Here is a 14989-nt window from a genome sequence, read left to right as displayed (position 1 = left end):
AAGTGAAGAATAATTATGTTAATCATATTTAAATTTCAAATCATAAACTACATTAAAACTTGCTCCATTGTTGCCATAACATTTCTTATTCATGAGAATCACCAGTAGAAATATTGTCATAAAGTTGTCAACTTTCGTCTTCTTATAAAATTGTAGTTTTTAGGGTTCCCTTCCTCGATAAAAAATCTTTACTAGTAAAGTATATCACAATATTCGCAATTTGGTTGTGGTCTGTTTAAACTCTTTATGTTGGGAACGGATGGAGAAATCAATTCATTTATTCAGGTCTACGGTCCCTTGTAGCTGTAAAAAACTGAAACTTTTAAAACAACGTAAAAAAATACGTTATTCAGAGGGTGGATCTAACTACGGAACACTTAATGCAACAGTCCAGCACGTATTTGGTTTTTTATACATATAATAATTATGTATTGGATTGTATACTTTTCAATTTTGTGCATTCGCTAACCTTAGGAAACCCAGTTGGTAATTTTATTTGTAAAATATGTGGGTAATTTCCCGTTTGGCAACACCTTGCTCGTATATCCTAGTACGTGCCCACACATCTGCATATTCCAATTGAATCACCAGCCTTCGGGTATGTCCCCAAACTCTCAAACTGCAGTCTTGGCAACTACCGGCAAGGCCAGTTAGTCAAAAATGTACCTATCAGTGAACTATCATTCGATAATTCGTTAGTTTCATTACACTAATTATATCACAATAAATCATTTACGAACTATTAATTAGAGATAATTTCATTGAACTTTGTTACTGGATGCCGCTACGTAATTGATTGATAGTGAAAATATATTAGAGTATGTTTAATTTATATTTAGAAGAAAATTACGTATTCTGAGCTACTTATTAATTCCTATATTGTACCTACGTAACAGTCACTACGTCACTCACTAACCACTATACCATCTAAAGGCCTAGTACGGGGTTCGAGACGTGGCATAAGTTTTGTATCGCCCTCACTCACATCGAGCGGCCTCTAAAGCGACCACGAAGGATTTTTTTATCACGTCTTCTTCTGCGCGTCTTGCGCCCCGTGCCAGACTAACTAGTAGTAATTATTAGACAACAAACTCACGTGTTATTTCTCCTGGACATGGCTGGCTGCAGCGAGGTGGTGAAAAGGTGCTTGCTTAGCATAAGCCGCTCCTCCTGCAGGCTCACCACCGTGTCACCCGCGTACAGGCCTGAACTCACCTGTAGAGGCAAAGTAAAAGTCAAATTGGTTATCTAAAGTAGAGGTAAGATGCATGGAACGGGTCAAAGTCAAATAGTTTTACACTTACGACAAATGAGAAAGTTCCAGTGACAGTAGTGTAAATTAGTCCTAAACGGAAAAGTGTTAGTTTACCGTGGGAATTCCGGGATCAAAACCTACCGTCTAATTTTACATAAAACTGGGAGCGGCCATGAAAGAGTAACAATCACGTCCATCCATTCTTACAAACTTTCATCATTATCTTCTTCTTATAGTGCCTCTCCATCATTGAAGGTTGGCAGTCAGCTCTTTGCAGCGCTCTCTATTCCTGGCTGTTTTAAATAATTCTTACACGGTTTTTACACCGGTCCACTCTTTGATGTTGCACAGCCACGTCAATTTTCTCCTTCCAGGCCTTCTCTTTCCTTCCACTTTGCCCATTATTATGGTATGTAGCAGCTGGTATCGTTTATTACGCAAAACGTGTCCTAAGTAGGCTACTTTGCGCTGCTTAATGGTACGCACGAGTTCCACTTGCTTATGCATTCGTTTCAGAACTTCGACATTGGTGACTTTATCGGTCCAACTGATTCGAAGCATGCGTCGGTAACACCACATCTCGAAAGCTTCAAGTTTTTTCTTGAAGTTTTCCTTTATGGTCCATGACTCGCACCCATAAAGGACGATGGGCCACACGTAGCACTTCAGAATCTTGGTACGGAGTTTTATAGAAAGTTGTCGACAACACAGAACTTTTTTCAGATTCATGAATGACGCTCGGGCAATTTCGATACGCACTCGTATTTCAGTATCACTCCCCCATGAGTCCGTCAGCCATGACCCAAGATACTTGTATTTGTCGACTCTTTCAATGATGTTCGCTCCTATGCGTAAGTCTGTCGTCGTTTTGGGCTCATTCGCGACTACCATAAACTTCGTCTTGGACACATTCATGTTCAACCCATTATAGGTAATTATTAATAAAGGATTATGTCATTTTTGACCTAATATGCGGTGCTGTGGTGATACTGTAGGTGTCGGTGCGCCAGGTATCAACTGTGTATGTATAATTATGTACATATTATGTGGCCTTACCTGAGGTCTCGGGCGATTCATTGACCTCTCTGACTTCACTGACACAGATGAAATGTAGACCCACAAGATTCTGCGGTTTTCTCCTGAACTGAGTCATACCTCGGTATGTTGCATGATATTTCCTGATGTATTGACAAAGTTATATTGTACGAGTATTGGATACTAATTGTGAAAAGCAAATATTCACACATACCACAAATAAACAGGTAGGTAAAGTATAGCATCATGATTTCGAAGTAAATACGTGAAGTACCTATGTACTAGGTAAGTATACAAATCAATGTAATTGAGTTTCCTCCCTTTTCTCTCTACTCCATAAAGAGAACAAAAACCGTGTACTCTTGTATTTATAGATAGATAGATAGAATATTCTTTATTTGTACACAAGAATAGATTATACAAAGCTTAAATATAAACACATAGGTACAAAAAAGGCGGTCTTATCACTAAAAGCGACTATTTATTTTATTGTTCGGGTACATAAAATATTTACTTAGATCCACTTGTATGGATGGCGACGTTATTTATTATTTGTGTAGTGAAACAGTATCTGTAGAGTGTACATAGTATAGCGTAGGTACATGCTTGACCTACCTTTGCCTATTTATATTCAATCTTCAATGCATAATATAAATATAAGTACCTATACTACCGTGAGGGTTTTCTGGTATGATAAGTGTGAGTCTGTGTGAGTCAGAAACCTCAAAGATACGTAGCCATGAATTCTAACAGTAATGTTACAGTACTTACTTACCTATTTCCTTACGGATAACTAGCACTAAATATTTATTTTTAGCTATTTAAGATACGATGAGTAATGAGTTATTTATAGATAGGTACCATATGAATATCCTACCTGTATACTTGAATCAGTCAGAAATCACTAAGCAGGCTTGAATAGGTACTAATCTAAGCAGGTAAGCTATGACATTTGGTTAGCTGATTCAACCTTGCATGCCTACTTATCATAAATATCATGACTAGCTACCTAATGACGTGTTGAGTAGGTTAGGTTAGTACAGTTATAGGTAAGTAAGTATAAATAATGGTTACAAATCGACCAAAGTGTTAGTATTAGGGAAATTGTAGGTAATTATGAAAGTCATCGATGAGTCAATCTTGATACATAAATGATGAATAACTACCTGGTGAGGCCGCATTGGTGCGTTGCGCTGCCCTACGTCGCGCCGCGACATCGTTCCCGAAAGGAACGGTCACAAAAATAATATAAGTAGGAGCAACGACGCAACGCACCAATGTGGCCTCACCCCTTCTCCCACTACGCGACTCTCAGCGACGTGACTGCGATGCAATACAACCCATAACCTCCAATAAAAACGGGTCTTCGACGCGTCATTGACTCGTCAAATATGTATATTTATGCGAATAACTGCCAGCTCTATCTATCTATAACTGGTAGTTACTTTCATACGATTTTGACAGATTCTTACTTTTGATTATGTCAAAATCGTATTAAAGTAACTACCAGTTATGGATAGATAGAGATATAGAAACTGGCAGTTACTGACAGATTGTTACTTTTGATTATGTCAAATTCATAGAACTTCGAAGCGTCAAAACTCAGCTTGACGTTGCGCTAACGCCACAAACCACAGACAACGGCCGCTGGCAACCGCTCATACCACTCACCTCACTGTCTAGGTACAGTGACCAGGCGAGTGTGTTGGACAGCTGCGCCATGATGGTGCAGTTCTGCATGATGAGCGCCGCGTGCGGGACGAAGGCCAGCACCAGCATCTGCAGCATGTAGAGCCGTCGTCCGCGCCTGCCGGCAGGAGGGGGTTTATACAGGATGTTGCAAAAAGTGGTATATCAAGGGTAAGATAAAGTGTGACTGGGGGTGAGAGCTCATTGATGTCGATTCTGAAGGCAGAAATTCTAAATTTAGAGCTGTCAAAACCTTTAATTCTTTGTGTAAAATTCGACTCTATGATTGTTTCCGTAAATGTCATTTTAAGCTAGCATTTTTTTTAGTTTGACAGCGTTAAAATTAGAATTTCTGCCTTCAGAATCGACATCATTGTCTAGATTTTTTTTAATTGTTATACATCTACGAATCTCTGTTTTAGTAATACCTAACTACTAAAGACCTGTAAACGAGTACCTCTATCATCATAGAATAACGAGTACAGTATTTAATATTCTATGGCATATATGCATCAATATGCAGATAGCATAGAATCTCTAATCTTAGGTAGAGGTTTTTAAGATTGACTATGTAATATTTAGTGCAATTAAAGAGTATTTCATAAGGCTACCAAGCCTTTTCACATTGTATTGTACTCAGAACTTAAAGTACCATCGTAACATGAAAAATTGCACATAAAAATAAAACGTTTCTCTTTTATTTTAGACTTCACTAGTTCTAACGACTTCTAGAGTGGTAAAGTGCCTTACCCTTTACACTTATAGTTCACATGTTTATTATACCTAGAGGACATATTTACGAGTGTATAAAACAAGAAATGTGTCCTTCTAGTCCTTGAGCAAGGGTACTGAATAGGGTTAACCCAGTCTCCAAGAATTGTATAGGTACTGCTATACAGTACGCGATCTATCCCTTTTTATTTATAGTATACTGAACCCAAATTATTTTTTCACAAACAAAGTTGTATGACCATCATGGAACCGTAAAACTGGACTAATTCCCACGGAGCTATGAGAAACGTTTAATAAACGGTCACGCAATTTATAGCAAAATTAACTCATATCGTCCAGTTCTAAACATCGAAAATTTACACAAGGATTAATAATAATTAAAAAAATAAAAAAAACCGACTTCAAAAAACCACTAAAATGTAAGAAATAATTTAAGGTTTACACAAATTCTACTCGTATGTGACAGTACAAATATACCTAAGCAGGAACTGTTCTTTTTTGATGTTGGTGCGGTGACAAAGTAATCTAAAGACATATGGCACCAACTTCAAAAAAGTTCCGTTTCCATCATCAGATCAGCTCAAGGTCACCATCATATTTTTTTGTTATAAGAACTATATTTACGTTCTTAATTTCATTAGAATCGGTTAATATGTGCTCAAAATCGAAATTCATACCCTGTTTTTACCCCTTTACCCACCCTTGGGGGTGAGATAAAATTCTAAAAAAAAAATGGGACCACTTGCGAGCTCAACCTAATACAACGAAAAAAGAATTTTCAAAATCGGTTCATAAACAGCGGAGTAATCGGTGAACATACATTAAAAAAAATATATATATATATATCCCGACGAATTGAGAACCTCCTCCTTTTTAGGGTTCCGTAGCCAAAATGGCAAAAACGGAACCCTTATAGTTTCGTCATGTCCGTCTGTCCGTCTGTCCGTCTGTCCGTCTGTCACAGCCGATTTACTCGGAAACTATAAGTACTACAGTGATGAAATTTGATGGGAATATGTGTTGTATGAACCGCTACAAAAATATGACACTAAATAGTAAAAAAAAGAATTGGGGGTGGGGCCCCCCATACATGTAACTGAGGGATGAAATTTTTTTTTTCGATGTACATACCCGTGTGGGGTATCAATGGAAAGGTCTTTTAAAATGATATAAAGTTTTCTAAAAAACATTTTTCTTAAAGTGAACGGTTTTTGAGATATCAGCTCTCAAAGTCGTAAAAAGTATGTCCCCCCCCCTCTATTTTTATAACTACGGGGTATAAAATTCTAAAAAAAATAGAGGTGATGCATGCTAATTAACTCTTTCAACGATTTTTGGTTTGATCAAAGTATCTCTTATAGTTTTTGAGATAGGTTGATTTAACTGTAATTTTGCTGCTACGGAACCCTTTGTGCGCGAGCCCGACTCGCACTTGGCCGGTTTTTTTTGAAGTCGGTTAAAAAGGCGTATTTTATTAATTCTTTAATTATAAACTACTGAATGCATTTATTTTTGTATAAATAAACGTTTTTTAACGTGCCCTAGAAAACGTTGCGTACTCGTACCTATGTGTGACGTGACGTCTAAATGGAAAATGGCAGTCTTTTAAGGAGGACAGTATTTTAAGGAGGAGAATAGACATACAGACCTCGGTAAGTATAGTAAAAGGCAAGCGGAGAACGGAAAGCCAGCCATGTCTGTGTAGGCTTAGTTTAGGAGTTTACAAAATAGTAAGTACATTGTGATGTGATGAGCGGAAAGTAGGCCAGTGCAGTCGAGTTAGCATAATAGGTATTATAGTGTTTGCACAATGTATAGTGGAGAGAGACCTATAATCCTAAACATCAACATTATGAATTACAGCCACACATTCACACAGTCGTATGAATATTATGAATGGGCGTTTCAGCCTCCGAATTGAATAGTGTATCACAGTGTCTGACAGACTCCTTATGCGTCGGAGGTCGGACTTTAGTGACATTTTTAACCGACTTTGAAAGAAGGTTCTCAATTCCTCTGTATTTAATTTTAAAATTTCCTTTATTTGTAAATTGAAAATGTACCTACATATTACTTAAGCATTTGTTTTGAAGATAGTAACTTCGGAAGTTTCTTATTTTCATATAAAGTTGGAGATAGCATAAATTCATATTTATAATACTAAATACAAATCCAAAAGAGTCAATTGGAAAATCGTAGTACAGTAGGCTATAGGTACTAGGCTTGGCCTAGGAATGGGTATTTCAGAAGCGTGAGAAGCGTCCCTTTATGCATATTTTATTTCGGTACCCAAATACTTTTAAGATGCTGAAATTTCAGCCTTTCTATAGCGAAGAAACTCGTATAGCTATGTACCTACTTACCTATATTTACATACTCCGACGGAGCGAAGCGCTCTCCATTATGTAAACTTATTTAAAAGAAGGTTTTTTTGCAGCTGTGTAAGCTGTAATAAATACATGGCAAAAAAACCGCATCCGGCCATTTTGAATATTACAGTAGATATACGGGAATAAAGGTTCGCATAATAAGGGTCAGTGTTCATAAAGGCACTCGTGCATATACCTACCCCCTTATTCATAAAAAAGTTACTGGACGCTTTAGCTATTGAACTGTTCTGTCACTCTCTGACAGAGAACAATTTGTTTGTCAGAGAGTGACAGAACAGTTCAATAGCTAAAGCGTCCAGTAACTTTTTTATGACAGAGAACAATTTGTTTGTCAGAAAGTGACAGAACAGTTCAATAGCTAAAGCGTCCAGTAACTTTTTTATGAATTAGGGGGTTAGCCTACTGCCACTGCTGAACACTTAGATATAAAATATACGAACCAGATGGTGTGTCACAATAAACAAAGCTAAAAAACTGCCCGCATGTTGTTTACTGTCAATCCGGTTTAACTTCAACCTATAGTATAGTGCCACAAACTTATGTGTTCCGGTGAGAACTCACGTAAATGTCTAATATTTCTTCATTCTTGTTGTCTTGTAATGGTAATTTACCCTTGCGGTTTTAATAAACCATCTAATCTACATCAATACATAATTTATTAGTAAATAATAAGATATGGACTAATTTAGTTAACTCTCACCGGAACAGATAAGTTTGTCGCACTGTAATCACAACCATTGTACCAATGAATATAATCACAAATGTTCTAGTTGATTTATTTCAAAATAAGAGCTCAGTGGTAGAAGTAGGGGTGTTATTTGTCGATACGCATATTTTGCACTGACACTCCATCTGGTTCATATTACATAAGATATTGTTGGCCAGTAACGTAAGTCACATAAAGGCATTCATGTATACCCAGCATGTATACCCTATGTCCAGCAGAAGTGCTGGACATAGGGCTCTCACAAGTTAAGAGACGCTTCCATAATTTAGGAGACACATAAACACACGGGCCATTATAGTCCTCTGCCCAAGACTAGAGGGTTTTTTTGCCATAATTTCCACACTTGATATGCTAGCCCGATGGAAATACCACACAACACAAAGAAATTACAAGACGTAATAATCATTTGACCCAGCCAGGGCTCGAAACCGGGATATTTAACTTAAACTTAGTTTTCCGTAAGCCAGAGTGACCTCTCAGTCAGAGGAAAGTCACTATCTTGGAACACCAGGTTCAGACATTTCAACTTTTGCCTTGTGGCAGCCGTATCCGGATAACTTCAGAAGTTAGTCATCCTGTGTGACTGTTTCTAACTGCCTCCGTAGAACCGTATGTGGAAACATAAATTTATTATTTTTATTTGGGTTTTTAGATATGATTAGTTAGTTGAGTGAATGGTCTTGTAACATATTGTACCCGTATCCTGCATATTCTGAATGTCTGCGCTTACATAAATAAATGTCTACTTACTCCGAAAACGAACCCGGAATCGAAAATAATGCAGTGTACGAATTTCATTGGGGTGCAAGAAATGAGTCTTCCCGAGTGACGTATCAACTAAAGTCTTCGATCTTATGTTCTCTACTTTCGCTATCAATGGTGTCTGATGCATATTATATCCATTCCCTCTTACTGTAAGTTACATAATATTTTCGATCTACACAGTGATCTGACAAAGGTCAAAGTGTTTTCAAATAAAACTGTTTTTCACAACGTCACAACCTAATCAATAAGAGTAAATAAACGAGACTAAACTTCTGCCGGGACCCCAATCATTCTAACAATGCTCGTAAAGCTTTGTGTATCCCAAAATAAGCCTGAAACTTTATATGTTTCAGCGACGTTAAACACCGTGAAAGACCCTTCTGTTTTACTGCCACGATATCATATTTCGCTATGTATTTTGACACTAAAAATAAATACAGTTATTTGAGTAAGATAATACACAGAAGTGCCTTATAAAGGACAATAGAAAAATATGATTGAAATTGATTAACCTGAAATAGTGCTTCGTCTAGACGTAACTGAAAACCAATAATATTTTATCGGAAATTTTATATTCTAGTTTTTTTCACTTAACAATTTTTTATGAAAATGTATAGGTACCCTGAGAGGGTAACTCTAGACAAAAAAAAAGAACGAACGAGATCTGTCATGCAATCGGTACGTTTAAATAATAATGACATCCGCTGAGTTGCAGAAAGGGACTTTAAGCTAATGTCGACCTTAAATGTATAGCTGCCTTGCTTTGACAGTATAAGGACAGAAAGAGACGTGCATAGATTTAATGCCGACATTAGCTTAATGTTCCTTTCTGCAACTCAGCGATAGAGTCATAGTCAGCGCAACAGCGCCCCAGAACTTCGCTTTTCATAAGCTCCTGTTTAAGGTTGCGTGGACGCTTGTCCACCTTTCCGCATACGGTCACATCGCATTCAGTATTCTTTGTGATATAAATGCACACAAGTGTGGCCACTTCATTGGCATTGCCGACGCCGTTTCTCCTTACATTTATGACAATCCGTTTGTTGCGATACGTACGATACCGATAGATGGACACTTACTTTTTACGGCTGTACCTCATTTCTTATACGTATACAGGGTGTTGCAAAATTGGTATACTAAGCCGAAACCTACATGTCACCATCATCCCATAACGTCCCCACTGCTGGGGCACGGGTCTCCTTCCAATGAAGGAAGGGTGTAGGCCTAATCCACCACGCTGGCCTAGTGCCGGTTGGTGGACGTACCATGACGTACCAAACCTACATGTGCAGCATGGTATATCTAAACCCAAAACTGAAATCAGAATTTGGAAATTCGCGAAAAAAAAATCATTTTCCATAGTAAAAAGTCATGTGACCAACAAAGTTTCTATGGAAAATGTTTTTTTTTCGCGAATTTTTAAATTCTGATTTCAGTTTCGGGCTTAGATATAACATGCTGCACATGTAGGTTTCGGCTTAGTATACCCTTTTTGCAACACCCTGTATAAAGCAACGATATTAATATTTAGCTCATCAAATCTATTATACTTACGCGTTGGCGGGGTTGATGTGGAAGCAGCCCACCTTGACGGACACCACCTGGTGGTCAGCTCGGTCCGAGGGGGTCGTGCAGTGGGACGAGTTGTCCACTTTCAGCGTATTCGATGTCATCACCCGCCTGAAACAAACAAGTATGTTGTAAGATGTTTTAAAATGTACCTATATATTTAAATATTTGGACAGGGGGGGGGGGGGGGGAATTAGGTATATCAGTAAGATTTCAGGTCAGATTAATGTCCCATCCCAACATACGGGAACAGCTCCGAAATGATCGTTGACTATATTCATTATTAGGAAGATATTTCTGACTATAGTAGCTGTAATATTCTGTCTTCAGTTCTCCTCTTCTTTCATACACAACACACAACTTCAGTCAGATTAGTATGGTAAATAAAAACGTGGTTCGCTATTATAATTTATTTTCCACTTTAAGTTTTATTTTGCAATTTACTCCATTCTGTTAATTAACATACTTTATGGCAGATCCTTCAAACTAGGCGGAGTAATTAAAACTTTTTCCGTTTCTTCAGAAGGCTGTAGGCTCCAACGTCGTACTTTGCAGGTTTGAAGCATAAATTAAGACATGCACGCGAAGCCTACATGGAAAGTTAAGTTTTTCATTACAAATAGTTAAATATACATAAGTACATGATCAATCAGAAATTCCTTTTTGACAATAAATGAGCCTAATTGTATACTTACCTATACTTCCACAGTCGGTGTTTTCTCATAATTTTCAATGTATTCGTACTGTGATGTTTGCAATAAGGTGTTTATAAATAAAGTTACTTAAATATAAACTGAACAAGTAAATAATACTGTTCAGAATATAAAATATGTCGTATTATACTACTTTCTATGATCAAATCGCTTAAAAATACTGTCCATTTTCGTAACAACTTAACTTTTCAAATTTCGGAACCTACTAAAAGTTATGAAACTGTCGTCATTACTTTAAATCCTACGCAATATTTAATATTCCCTCTGGAGAGTTTTTTTTTTATTTCCGTCTGCAACTTTTTTGTTCCGTTTATTTTAACAATTTCAGGTTTTAATACTTACTTTTTTCTGTATATAACAATACCAATATGATCGCAGCCTGCGTCATTCACCAGCTTCGTAGATTATTATTATTATTACTTATAGCTTTTTTGTTTTTATTTCTCCCTATATTGAGATAAGAGAGAGAGAGAGAACGTATCTAGATCGTTGATGCAGGATGAAGAGGTTAGGAATTTCCTCGTGACATAGAGTAATATACATATAGGGTAAATTAGTCTATGCTCTTGATGATTATTATTATTATCACCTATCAAAACACTTGAAATTCGAGGATATGTTCAGGTACAGATTGAACTGCCGTTGCTGATGCCATAGTAGCTATACCTACTAAGTATTTAATTACAATGTAAACCTTAAATACTCGAGTATTTAAGGTTTATCGTACCTACTCATATTTATTTTTCTTACTTTTGCAACAGGAGGTGTCTAATTATTTATTATTATCAATAATGGCTTATAAAGATTCTAATCCAACACCCCTTGTCAAGAAAGACGAAGATTTGAGTAATCCGCCAGCAAAAGCCCTGAGCAGATTTTGAAAGAATCCTAAGCGTAATGAAAGAGTCCTCGTGTGATTAATGCGTATGTAACTCAACGCGACGCACAATGGAATCTCATTTCGGCCTCATTTATCACCTGGCTGTGCGTAAAATGTGACGTTACGTTCTGGCGCCATTGGAACTACGATGTAAATTTCACGGTCGGGAAAAAAGCATGAATTATTGAACAGCCCAATTCAGAGTGAATGTGTGTACATTAATGTACACATGTGAAATTATACCGGTTGCAATTACTTTTGTTACATTTTATATTGATTATACCGTAAGTAAAAAACCGCCATGCGCTTTTGAACTTACAAAAGCTACATCACTTGATGCAGCTACGATTAAAAAGCTATGTTAATGAATATAATACTTACGGCATGATTTCTATTACTTCTAAATAACTATAATTTTACCTATCGTGACCTTTAACCACAAATAATGAAGAGTCATACACAGGTATTTGATGCAGAAATAAACTCAAGAACCTATAGTCAAGTCAACTTGAACTATTAATCTATTGTTAACTTTGAATAGCGTCTTGAAAACTGCCGGTTCGAGTGGCGTTCACTTCACCTGCAACCTCCAACTATTGTCTTCAGAAAGGTGGTAGCTTCAGGGTCCGACCCTGTGGAGAAACTTTTTTACAAGATTCCGAATATCTCGAGGGTCACTCTAGCGTTTAAAAAAAAACTAAACTCTATTTTCCTCCTACAAAAAGTCGGTCAACGATTATCGGTCGTGTGCGGGCACCCTTATGATTTCCGAAAAAACTCGTAAGTCCATCACCCGTGTTCTGCAACGTGACTTTACAGAACTGGGCTTTCGTTACTTTTCCTTTACAAGAGCAGAAAAGTTTAATTATACACAAAGGTTCTAAAACAAAAGTTGTTGTAAAAGTACTAATTGAATGTTGGACCGGTTTCGGTGACTTTTTTAAATAAAATGTTGTCGCTTACTGTCGCAACATTGTCATTGGTAATAAGTAGGTACTAAAGGATTGTTATTTAGCACTTCATTTATTTTATAAAACTATAGGCAACAATAATAAATTGTCATTGCCTTGTTGGCAACATATACATTTACAAAGGTGCTGGACCCGACGGCATTCCTCCTATTTTTGTAAAAAGATGTGCATCTAGACTAACTTTTCCTCTTTATCTCATTATAAATAGTTCCCTCAAATATGGTATCTTTCCGGCAGAGTGGAAAAAGGCAAGAATTATACCAATCTATAAAAAAGGCGATCAAAGTGATATTAAGAACTACCGACCAATTTCTATTCTATCCTGTTTTTCTAAAATATTCGAATCACTCATGTATAAATCTCTATCTCACACCTTTCGAGAACTTATTTCCGAATTCCAACACGGTTTTATCAGCGGCCGCTCAGTTCAAACCAACTTAGTTGAATACATCTCAGAACTAGCTGATGCACTTGATAAGGGACATGAAGTTGATGCTATTTACACAGATTTTTCTAGCGCGTTCGACAAAGTTGACCACAATCTATTGCTGCATAAACTTAATTATTCAGGAATTAAGGGATCTTTGTTGCTTTGGTTTAAATCATACCTACACAATAGACCACAAAGTGTTGTTGTTAACGGTTATGACTCTAATATTTATCCTGCTGTATCGGGTGTACCGCAGGGCTCTCATCTTGGTCCTCTTTTATTCTTGATCTTCATTAATGACATTACTTCCTGCATTCAACATTGTAAATTTTCTCTCTATGCCGATGATCTTAAAATTTATAGAACAGTTAATTCCGTAAACGATATAAATCTAATTCAACAAGACATAAATAGGATACAAATCTGGTGTGACAGAAACAAAATGTGTCTCAATATAAATAAATGTTACTTTATAAAATTTACCAAAAAGAAAAACCCTTTAGTATCATTGTATAAAATTGCAAACCAAAATATTAGTCAAGTTCAGGAAATAAAAGATTTAGGCGTTATACTTGATAGCCAACTAAATTTTAAAAGTCATATAGACAGTGTCACTAAAAGAGCGGCTCAGATGCTTGGCTTTCTAAAGCGTAATACAAGGGGATTTAGTAATAAAACGAAAATCCTTTTGTATAACGCTTTGGTTAGGAGTATATTGGAGTTCGCAAGCGTGGTGTGGAACCCGCACTACGCCGTGCACTCGCAGCGCCTCGAGGGCATCCAGCGCGCCTTTACCCGCCACCTCGCCTTCATCAGCCCCGGCATCTCACACCGGTGTCCGTACGAACAGCGGTTGACATATTTCAATATGATTTCTTTACGGCATCGACGGATTCAGCATGATCTCATGTTCTTATATAATGTTGTTAATAATAAAATATACTCTACTAATATCTCCAGTAAAATCAAAATATCAGTCCCATTTAATTACCCGCGTAAACGTATAACCAATTTATTTCACTCAAACCATTCCAGAACCAACCTCGGTGTACACGCTCCACTCAATAGAATGTGCAAGGAATTCAACACTATAAATAGTAAATTTGACAATTTGGATATTTTTTCGGATAGTTTTGCAGTTTTTAGAAATAAGGTACTTAGTGCGATCTCTAACTAATAATGTATAACATATTAGTGTTAAGAAGTTGTTTTTATTTTTATAGTTTAAATAAGTTTATATATCTGTTTTCATGTCAGAATTTTTAAAGAATGTGAGTTAAAGTTTTATTTTTCTTTTTTGTAATACTAAACTGTATTTTTAATTATGATTATTTCTATGTTTTGTTATGTGCCTAACAAGTGTTGAGCATGTCTGTAATTGGTACATGTTATTGATAAGTACCTCTCTAACCTTTTTTTTATAAGTGTATTGTAACATGTACTGTTGATGTGCCTTATATAAATAAATAAATAAACATAAATTTAAAAAGTAAATAAAAAAGTTAGTGCTCGACAAGTTGAGTAGTACCTACCAAGCGGCGAGTTTCATTTTCCTTCTCACTCAATCAATTAAATACCAGCAAATATCAGTAAATCCTATTTTTTTCAAACACATGCTAATCACAATGATCTAAAATATTATATCATAAGTATATCTACTTAAATAATGCTTTCTGGTATTTTATATCTATGTATATAATACGGGACATCCCAAATATTTTAAATCAGTCGAAGAATTTGATAAATTCCATAAATCCAATTAAATTTAGCTTCGAATTTTAACTTCTGTCAGTTCGCAATCAGTTCCGAAGATGTAAATTAAGTTCGATTTAG

At 36.5% G+C, this 14989-nt stretch overlaps 1 protein-coding gene across 1 annotated transcript in view; it reads right to left on the bottom strand.

Annotated features, from left to right (window-relative positions):
• Positions 1–14989, bottom strand: part of LOC105393737 (receptor-type guanylate cyclase gcy-25) — a 58826-nt gene that overhangs the window by 29711 nt on the left and 14126 nt on the right. The window contains exons 2-4 of the mRNA XM_011565536.3: positions 10148–10273; positions 3962–4097; positions 1097–1215 (exon numbers count right to left, since the gene is read on the bottom strand). Of these exons, the coding sequence (XP_011563838.3) occupies positions 1097–1215; positions 3962–4097; positions 10148–10273 (381 nt within the window). The remainder of the gene's footprint in view (positions 1–1096; positions 1216–3961; positions 4098–10147; positions 10274–14989) is intronic.

Source organism: Plutella xylostella, chromosome 8 (genome assembly GCF_932276165.1).
Source record: "Plutella xylostella chromosome 8, ilPluXylo3.1, whole genome shotgun sequence".
Taxonomy (NCBI): domain Eukaryota; kingdom Metazoa; phylum Arthropoda; class Insecta; order Lepidoptera; family Plutellidae; genus Plutella; species Plutella xylostella.
Note: the sequence above shows the minus strand (reverse complement) of the source record. Positions and strands in the feature narration are given on the sequence as shown.